General features: G+C 39.2%; 1 protein-coding gene and 1 long non-coding RNA gene across 3 annotated transcripts in view; one reads left to right on the top strand and one right to left on the bottom strand.

Annotated features, from left to right (window-relative positions):
- MYL3 (myosin light chain 3) overlaps positions 1 to 10,562 on the top strand; it is a 35,426-nt gene that overhangs the window by 21,740 nt on the left and 3,124 nt on the right. For both annotated transcript variants that reach the window (XM_068673182.1, XM_068673181.1), the window contains exons 2-6: positions 130 to 157; positions 5,246 to 5,395; positions 6,534 to 6,707; positions 8,519 to 8,596; positions 10,220 to 10,255. In XM_068673182.1, the coding sequence (XP_068529283.1) occupies positions 130 to 157; positions 5,246 to 5,395; positions 6,534 to 6,707; positions 8,519 to 8,596; positions 10,220 to 10,248 (459 nt within the window). In that variant the 3' untranslated portion in view covers positions 10,249 to 10,255. The remainder of the gene's footprint in view (positions 1 to 129; positions 158 to 5,245; positions 5,396 to 6,533; positions 6,708 to 8,518; positions 8,597 to 10,219; positions 10,256 to 10,562) is intronic.
- LOC137852004 (uncharacterized) lies at positions 1,054 to 4,987 on the bottom strand. Its single transcript, XR_011093617.1, has 2 exons — positions 4,808 to 4,987; positions 1,054 to 4,647 (listed from the first exon to the last, which is right to left on the bottom strand). It is a non-coding gene; the product is annotated as an uncharacterized lncRNA (long non-coding RNA).

Here is a 10,562-nt window from a genome sequence, read left to right on the forward strand (position 1 = left end):
ATAAAATTATTTTATTGGATTTATGCCTCTGCCACTTTCAAGCATCCGTACAGGGATATTAAGCAAGGGCTCTCCTTATTTGCTTCATTTTTCTGTTTTCATCTGCCTGTTATTTTTTGTCTCTTTCAGGTTGAATTCACCCCTGATCAGATTGAAGGTGAGGAAGATTTGTTTCTCTTCTATGCAGAGTAAATGCCATCATTGGGAGGTGCTGGAGAGCACAGTGATGTACATGGGTGTGGGTATTGGAGCTCCCTTGAGATAGCTGTGCTTTAACTCATGGTTCTGTCCCTGTCCTGTCCCTCCTCCAAATCCTCTGTTATGTTGGTCAAAGGAAAAGGAGGAAAGTCATGCTCCATGCAAATTAGGCACTTATTTCACTTAAGGAAACATCAGCTCCTCTGCCAAGGAGGCAAACTCAAAAATGAAATAGACAATTCACCCCTCCAAACCTCAGTCCAAAGATATGCTTTTTAGTTAAGAAAACCCACCAATAAAACATAAGTACTTTCAAGAGAAAGTCTCCTGACCATGCTTTTGAGAACTTTTCCCTGTATTCAATCAGAATTTAATTTGTTACAGTTTTGTGACAGCTCTCCAGAAACCATCAAATAATGACAGTGATGATGGTTTTTCTTTCAAAGGAAAACATCAGCATTAGTTTCTGAGCCCTTTGTCCCAGCCCAAGAAAATGATACTGAAACCTCATGCATGAAGTCCTGGGAACACTATTTGCTGCAGCTGTCCTCTTTTCCCTCAACTACCAGTCCGCTTGTTACTTAAAGGATAACTGATAGATGGAGTCAAACATCTGGCAGAGTTTTGCTTTGGTCTCTAAACCCTTGGAAGAGCTTGGTAGAGCCTATGAAAGATGGTATCTGAAAATGAATTAATTACAACAAATGAAAAAAAACACAGACCATCCAGGCAGGTTGATTCAGAGAAAGGAGATATAGAAGGAAGGATTTTTTGAACTGGAACCAAATGTCTTAATGCCTCAGAGACTGAGGCTTTGCTACAAACTTCCAATATTACCTTGGGATTTTCAAGCCCCACTTCATGATTTTAGTTCTGATCTTCTAACAACGGGTGAAAAATAACTCATGATTGAAGGCAACTACTAGTTTTGAGGAAACTTCCCCTTTTCCAGTCCCAAAATCATGGGAGAATGACAGGAGAGGCCTAGTTCTGAGCCACAGACCTTTGAGCTATTCCAGCATCACAGAACAGCTGGATTGCTGATCAGATAATGCCTTGGGGATTGGATAGGACCCTCCTAGTGTCTATGCTTTATTTCTCCTCCCCTGAGGAGAATAAGCCCTAGAGGCTCGATCAAAAACAGTGAAAATAATAGGATGATTCTGGAAAAAAAAAAAAAAAAAGAAAAAAAGAAAAAAAAAAGGCCATCAGCTCATTGGAAAGGCTTGGAAAAGGCAAATCTGGAACAATTCCAGGGCTGCCATAGAAGGTAGAAAGTCTGGAGCAGATGTAGAATATCTCTAGAAACAGAAATGTGCATTTGCTTTCTTTACAGCAGCCTCTGCTGCCGTCTGATGTATCTGTACACACTGAGCAAAGCTGGGAATCTGGGATTTGTGAAATAGGATATCCTTGTAGCATCAAAGGGAAAGCCATGAGGCAGGAAGCAGATAACATCACCCGTGCGAGAAATGCGGGGAGACCTGCATGTCAGCCACAGCAGGATAACAGAAAGTTAAATTGTGTACTAGCACCAGGGAATGACACTAAACACACCTACAGTTAACCCCACAGATGTTTCATCAGTTCTGCCGTGAATCACTGGAAAGAGTGCTTAATGGTCTGAATGTCACCTGGGGAATGAGCTGAAAAGCACTGCTTATCTGTCAGTTCCTCAATTGTCAGTTCCTCAATGCCTTTCCTCTCTGTCTCTTCTGGTTCTTTTATTATTTTTTTTTCCTTTTTTTCTTTTTTTTTTCTTTTTTCTTTTTTTTTTTTTTTCTCTCCTCTCCTTAGCTTGACCTTTAGAAAGTTCTTGGGTTCATACAGGAGCAGACACACAGTTTGCTTGAAGATAGGCAGATACTCACTCCTAGATAGAGTTCAGATGCTTCACGTGTGGCATTATATCTGTGGCATGGCCCGCAGCTGCTCCCAGGTTATCCCTAGCATGCACTGTCCTCTGTGCTGGTGTGCACCTTTGAAAACCTTGTCAGGAAGTGAGCTACCAGTTTTACAAAGTGGGCAATCATCATCCCAGTTCTTGAGACTGTTTTATTTTGTGTTAAAAACACAGATCAGGAAACAAACACCACTTGCCGTAATATATAGCTGTTATACTGGCTGCTGGCCAGACTTGAGAAGTGGGACTCATGGGAGCTCTAGATTATTGCCTTTTCAATTTGTTTTCTCCTCCCCGTTCTCTCCTTTCTCAGACTTACAAAATCTCTATCTCTCCCTTTCTTCTGCATTTCACTTGCAAAGTTTTTGTACTGAATTCATTTTCAGATCTGTATTGCACTTTTAGGTTTGTCAAACTTTTTGGAGAAAGTCATCAGGAGGTCAAAGTCACCTGTCATACCTTTATGGTGTTTATTAATAATGATAATAATGATAATAATGATAATGTAATAATAATAATAATAATGATAATGATAATGATAATGATAATGATAATAATAATAATAATAATAATAATAATAATTTGTTTTTCTTTTTAACCCTCTACTGTATAATAACATTATCTCTCTGTTTACCAGGTGGAGATCTAGCTGTCTCACTAGGACTAGATACTTACCTGTTAGTCAGTTGAAATTAGCTCAATATGAAATCCACACTATATATTAGACATTACTGATTCCATGGTGGTGGAGAACAAAGAGATAACACACTTTTTTAAGGTCTTTTCAATCTGTACCCTCTAGGATACTGTGAACCTGTTTCTTTTGTTAAGGAAAAGATGCTGCTGTGCCAGACTTATTTCACTGCAAGGAGTCAGTGCTTGGGTAGCTCCCCAGATGTTACCATCAGAGGAGGAAGGATGGTCTTTGGGTGAAGCCACGTGTTACATATCCATCCTTACACGTCCTCCTGCCTACCCTGCCAGTGAGGTTCAGTGGTTCTGGCAATGTATATTTATTAAACTGAATTCCTGGCCTCTTCTGAAAAGAGAAGAATATGAGCTATTCAACTGAGAAGATAGGTAGTAATTAGGCATATGAAAATATAAACTGCTCCTGCCAGTGGTTTAATGGCTAGAGAGAGGACAAAGGAGACCATAGCTGTGCTGGTTTCATTGCTTTGATGGAAACTTGCATTAAGCCAGCAAATGCAAAAGCAAATAAAAAAATAAAAGCAGAAAGGCTTCTGCATGTTGACAAAATGGAGTTTCCAAGCCCACAGGCGAATGCTCTGGTCAAAGATGATTACGTCTGAATTTAAATTGAGAGAGAGACGTGAGCTGTCAGTGACTGTGAGGAACTGTGAGCCTTTGGGAGGTAGAGCAAAGGGTGCTCAGGCAGCTGGGCTCCTGGATGAGGTAGGTGGCAGGCAGATGAGTAACTCCTGTGTTTCCCATCCACCTTGGCTGCTGAGACCCCCAAGGAAATGAGATTGCTCAGAGTGGGCTCTGTCCCCCTTCTCCGGTCAGCAAGGAGCCCATGAAAATCCACTATTGCCCTCTGCTGGAGTGAGGGCTGCTGGTGGGACCTGGGCTCCAGCTGGGGACAGGGGAGGCCAAGATCCTCTGAGAGAGGGGCAGGGAGAGAAAACAAGGGAAAGCAGAGAGCAGAATGCAAAGAAAACAAGGGGAGTGTTGATTAATCTGAAATGAGAAAATTGGATACCTCCTTGAAAGTATTGGATGAGGAAGGAAATGAATAGGATACGAATGGAATGATAAAAATGAAAAAGAAGGGAGGAAGAAGGGAGGGAGGAAAAACAGCAGCATTGGCAGAAAGAAGGAGAAAGGGAAATAAGAAGATAAAGAAAGAACAGGGTGAAGGGAATAATCAAGAGGATAAGGAATCGAGAAGAGAAAGATGGAGAAAATCCAGTGTGCAGAATAAGTGGCTGAATAAATGAATTAGTCAAGATCTAGGAAAGAAAGATAGCCTTGTGTTCGGAGAGTGGGAGGAAAAATTCAGAAGAGTAACAGCAGGACAAGGTGCAGATTCAGGGATTCCCAGCTTAAATCCAAAGGGATATTTGTGATCACTCGTAGACCACGCACCATGCAGTGTGTTTGGTAAAGGACAGCAGCTTGCACCCTGAGCTGCTCCTGTCTGCAACGTGTCTGCAGCTCCAGAAGGGAGAGGCAGACCTGGGCAACTCGAGTGTCTGAGGGTCTGCCCTGGCACCCTGCCTGCCCCCGTTAATTAGTGGAAGAACAGGGATCCTCTCCCACGCCACTGCTCTTGTCAGGGTATTGCTGCTTGCAGGGGTAAAGGACTCAGTCTTTGGGTAGAAGAGATGAGGATATGCCCACAAAGATGTAGCAGAGGAGGTTTGGCTGTCTTTCAAGGGAAGGGCTCTGCTTGGGCACAAAACGGGAAGCAGGCAGGTGTGAAAGCACTGGAGAGAATGATTGCATTTCCACACATGAGATCTGGCCTGGGCTCAGTAGCTGACAACCAAACCCGAATTTTCCAGACACGATTGGATCTGGTGCTGGAAGAAAGAAAAATCAGAGGATTCTTTGAGATCTGTTCCTTGGCATTATTAAACATAAGCGAACAATTACAAGTTTTCAATATACATTGACCTTCCCCCACCACCAACATACCGTTGTGTGATTATTCCACTAATTGATCGTGGCATATCTTGTTACCTGCTAATGTAGGTGCTCCTTCATCTGTGGGCTGTCAGTGCTCTCCAAGTGTGTAATGCTCAATACAATATCCAGTTAGCTCAAGAGCAGAACTGCTACTGAATTCTGTGCCATCCTGACTGCTCCTGCTGAACTGGAAAGATCTCAAGGCCAACCATCTCTGTGAGGTTTTCTGCACTTTCTGATGTTCACGAAGACGGAAATACCATGAGAAAAGCATTTGACCTCTCTGATTCCATTCCCTGGTTGAACCGGAAAATGCAGGGGAGGAGGAACACAAACATTGCTGATAACAGTGACAGCAAAGCTCATCAAACTTGTTCCCAAATTGCAAAATAAAAGGGTTACACTGAGTTAATTAGGGGGAAGGTCTAGGCTTGCTTTGACTTAATCTGACAGAACATGGCATGCATTTCTTTCTATCTTTTTGTCTTTCAGAATTTAAGGAAGCCTTCTCACTCTTTGACCGGACTCCCAAATCTGAGATGAAAATCACATACGCACAGTGCGGAGATGTCTTGAGAGCTTTGGGGCAGAATCCAACCCAGGCTGAGGTCATGAAAGTGCTTGGCAGACCCAAACCAGAAGGTTGGTGTCCTCTGTCTTCATTTTGAAAAAGATCTTTCCAAGAATTAATAATGAAGCTGATGAGGTCTTCTTTTTTTAATGGAAAGATTAAACGTGAAACACTGAAGGGTATGGAACAGCTTCTAAAAATCTCTAGCAGAAAAGTAGTGAAGGAAAAAATAGATCTGTCTGTCAATATAATTGTCTCAAATTTAGGAGACTGAATTCATGTGATGGCCAATGTGTGTTAATACATTTTACAATTACATGTTTTCACCTTTTGAAATTGCTTTGCTGACAGACATTCACTTGTGTTTACTAAAAACTCAGACACTTTGAAGACATCTAAAGAAACAAAAGGATAGACTGAAAGTAAGGACACAGTTTGTTTTAGCAAAGTATATGTTAGATGCACTGTAATGACTGTGATTATATCTCTCTTCAACATTCACCATGCACAGGATATGTGTTCAGAGCAAAGGAAATCTCTCCTGGACCATATCCACATTCAGGCATATTCTAGACGACTTCTCCATCCCTTCCTTTTGCTGAGATTAGTGGGAACTGACAATTAGGCCCATATTCAACAACTGGCATGTATCAGGATATGGCAGTGGCACAGTGGCAGATGGGACAAGCAGTCAAAAGGGACTATAACATCCAGTGATGCTCTTGAAAGGCAAAGAATCAGGAAAACAGGACTCACAGACCCAGTCCTGCCATCCTCTATTCACTCTGAAGTTCCTGTCCCAGTATGGTTTTAAACACCTCTGTTTTACAGAGATGGAAAGCAAAGCTGATTTCATATCAGGATTGGCCTCTTCTTTTATTGTCTTTTGCTTAGGTTCATATTTTTATGTTGCATTAAAAGCTTTACAATTCTAACTCCACTTTCTGTCCTTGCCATTTACATATGTCAGATACTAGGAGATATCAATTTATTGGTCTGTTAAAAACATATTTTTGTCCTTGCCAGAACTCTTTTTCCATCTTTGACTATCTGTTACTCCATCTGTACTTATAATATTCCCATGTGCTTCTCTCACTTTTAGCCAGAATTTATTGCCATGATTCTCCTACTCCTGTTACCTGCCCATGGTGCATGCCCCAGCTCTCCCAGAATCCCCCAAAACTTTAATTTCCATCTGTGTCTTTCTAGACATGAACTCCAAGATGATTGACTTTGAAACCTTCCTGCCCATGCTCCAGCATATTGCCAAGACGAAAGACACGGGCACCTATGAGGACTTTGTGGAAGGTCTGCGTGTGTTCGACAAGGAGGGAAATGGAACAGTGATGGGGGCTGAACTCCGCCACGTTTTAGCTACTCTGGGTAAGGTGAACCTTATCCAATTTCATCACCCAGGTCTTTCCCATACAGCCTGTGGCAATTTTTCTGCTCAAAATGACTGGGCAAGACTTCAGTCATTATATTGTCCTCAGAAATAAAGACAAAAATAAAAATAAAATTATCCAAACAATGGAAAACCCATCTATTCCTACAATATGTGTCTCAATTTTTCTGCACCTTTTTAAACTGTCATGTATTTAACAGAATTGTTTCTGAAATTCAAAAGCTCTGTTTTTAAAGGAGGAATCAGTATTTCACTGTCTTCTCAAATCCTGACTTCAGAAACTCTGTTTTTCATGAATAGTGACAAAAACAGCATGAATTACAGTCAGAAAATTTAATGTAACTTAATGACAGGTTTCAAATTTGGATTAGAAGGCACTTAAATGTTGTCATCTGAATACAGTAAGCATTTCTCAAGATCAGCCTTTTCTAGTAGGGTTTGTCCACTATTTTTAAAAAAGGATGACCTATTGCAAAAGAGATTTGACTTAGATAAAAGGATTCCAGCAATCATGACCTGGGATATATGACAATCAATTGACCTGGGATATTGATTCAAAAAGCCAAATCTTTTATGCTCAGGAATTTCTATTCCATGACACATGTTTCTCTGTTGACATATGTAATAATAATGCTATAAAAAGTAATGTTATATTCATTTTCATCACTGATACTTTTGAATCATTTTGGGAAACAAATTCAGTGATGACAAAAAAAAAAAAAAGAAAGAAAGAAAGAAAAACAAGACAACAACAAGAAATCCTCACCACCACCTACAGCAACAACAATAACAACAAAAAGTCAGGATTGATATCCTATCTAAGCTTAGGCAATGTAACCATTCTTGGCAGTTTTGATAGTTTCACTGCACTAAAAGGAATGATTTTGAAGTTGTCCTTCTGTTTCCAATAATCTACAATAACGTGGCAATATCTGATTTTCCAACATTTTTAGGAAGTATTTCAATCTGAAAGACAATTATATTTAGAATGGTATTTTTTAGTATCGCTCAAATCCTAGGCACAACCAAGTATTCTGTAAATTTGCATGTTTTTCTGTTTGATTTTGAACAAATCAGTTGAATTTTCAGAGGTTTACATCAGCTGAGGACTTGTTCCTCTGTGGCAGAGATCAATGATGTAAAAGCAGAACGTAAGTAGTAGGACACATCCAATGAACTTTATTTTCATTTCTAATATTTCAGCTGATATTACCTTAAAATGTTTCCCATGCCTTTTTAGAAGTCATTTGATCTCGTCAGTGCTTAATATCAGAATAGAGAGATCTATTGGATTGATTCCTCTGTTCAAGCAGAATGAAGCCTTATGGGTAAATACGTGCCTAATATTTAGATAATTAAATTAAATTAAATGGATCATTCATTCAATTCAGAGATCCCCAAATTGATCTTGGAATATTCCTGAATTGCAGAATCACAGAACCTCAAACTCATAGGCATACTAGAGAGTGACTGTACTGAGATTTTGTTTAGTGAGGACTTGGTTAAGGACTGACAAAAGCCTTAAGGATTTGGCACTTAGAGAAAGCTTATTCTTAGAAGAAAGAGTATGTGGGTTTCCATACTTATTCTGTCTGTTTTCAGATCAAATTTTTTCAGTTTGCAATTTCAAAAGAAGCTTTCCTAGCAGTCAGCACCACAAATTAGCTGAAGAGAAATTCTCCCATCTTTCTGTCTCACTCTTTTGTATTCTCTGGTTCTTTGAACTGTTCTTTAGAAATTCTTTAGAAGGGCTCAGAGGTACTCAACAGTCATTTTGCTTTTCCCCCAGGTGAAAGGTTGACTGAAGAGGAAGTTGATAAACTAATGGCTGGTCAGGAAGATGCCAATGGTTGTATCAACTATGAAGGTAGGCTAAACCAGTCTGCTCTGAACAGTGGTCATGTACTAGAAGGTTTTGTTGCAATTTTTTCTGTGAAGTCTTAAATCCAAGGAAAATCTTGCTCCCGTAACAAGTATGCATGCTTTTCCAGATTTTAGATTAATTGAGACTCTATAGTTCACCTGATGTGTTGTATCTGTAGTAAGTTTACTTGCATTTTCCATAGCTGAATAGCCAAGGCCTTTTCAGGAAGCAGGCATAGGTCTTCTTTTGATTTATTTATTTTTTCTTCCCTATTTTTAATACCTACACCCAATATTTCCTTGTCATCTCAAAATCAGGTACTCCTTTGAGAGCTCCCTACAGAAAACCATTAAATTTTCTTTCAAAATCTCAGCAAAAAATAAAATAAAATAAAAATATATATTTATATATCCAAGGATCTTCATTGGTCCTCTGACCTAGGAATTCTACAAGACCTTCCAAAGACCTTTCAGTTTATTTCACTGCTTGTAGAAAACCTGAATGAAAGGATTTGTTCACGAGTAAATGGACCATGTTTCTCTCATGCATCTTGCAAGTATACTTGCTTCAGACTCTTCATTACAATACAATATTCTAGTAAAGATCATGAACACCTGATCTTCATGTTACTGTACACTTTTGAGCCCTTCTTTGAAGGTTACCTAGTGACTGACTGCTGTATTGTCCGGTGATTTAACCGGTCTGTCATCTTCATGGGGTCTGTTATGTTTTTGCTCAGTGCTCTCCTTTGTTTTACAAATGCTAGTGATCTGATCTCAGGGAAACTTTTCTTATAAGTAGCCAATAAGTAGACATCTGTAGATTTAGCCAACCCAAATGACCCGTGAACTTATGGCAAATTCAGAGAAATTAATTGTAGAGCCAGATTATTAGGAAGGAAAAAAATATGCTGCAGTAAGTGTTTCTCTCTTTCCTTTTGAATTTCAAAATCACTAGTACCTTTTTAATGATGAATGCTTTTTTCAAAATGCAATAAAATCAAACCCAAACCCAAAACCTTTGTAAAAAAAAAAAAAAAAAAAAAAACAAACACAAAAAATACCACCACCACCAGCAAAAAAAAAAAAAAAACAAGCAAACATCAACAAACACAAAACAATTCCAATTGGCTTTGAAATGACTTGTTTGTTTCTAAGCCTGAATTCACTTGCAGAGGTATAGTCACAATACCTAACTAGGTGACCTGTTGTGTGTTCTGAGGGTTCACTCCAGAGCTACTTTCAGTGTCTCCTGCCTTAGTATTAATGTGCTGAAACCTTGCAAGATGATGACCCAAAATTTCTCATGGTTGTATACTTTGGAAAGATGGTACCATACTGCAGCCAGAGCAAAGGGATTAAGCAAGCTATGGGTTGACAAATGTTCCTTTTCACTGGCTACTTGGTGCTGACTACCCTGCACTGTAATATATATTATCTTAAGGATTTACAAATCATTTAGCACCAAGGTATCTGGAGTGTTATTTACAAAGTGATGATGTCTTCATTACATCAGAGGAAGCAAGAAGAATGAATTTAAATAATGACTTAGCTGATATATGTGGGACCTCAATGGGTTTAATGAAGGGGAGTTGATATATGATCCTGCTCTTTGTCTTGTTTCCAGCTTTTGTGAAACATATCATGGCTAACTGAATACCAGGTAAGTCTCTTCTGTACTGTTTTCATATCCTATTATTTTGGTTTTGGCATCTGAGATAGGCTGGGGGAATGCATAAATGATGAATCCAGGAGTGTGAATATTTTCAACATGTACTATAAGGAAGTAGATCAAGAAAAATAGAAGAGTTTCTTCATCCTATCAAGTGCACAGCAAATCAGTAAACTTTATGAAATTGTCTGGTGAATCTGGACACCTTTGTTTTAGGAGTCCAACATAATATATCCTAAAAAGATTTGATTTCCAAAGAAAAATGCCCATTCTCTGATGATTAACTGGAAACTTTAAA

This window comes from Anas acuta, chromosome 2 (assembly GCF_963932015.1).
Source record: "Anas acuta chromosome 2, bAnaAcu1.1, whole genome shotgun sequence".
Taxonomy (NCBI): domain Eukaryota; kingdom Metazoa; phylum Chordata; class Aves; order Anseriformes; family Anatidae; genus Anas; species Anas acuta.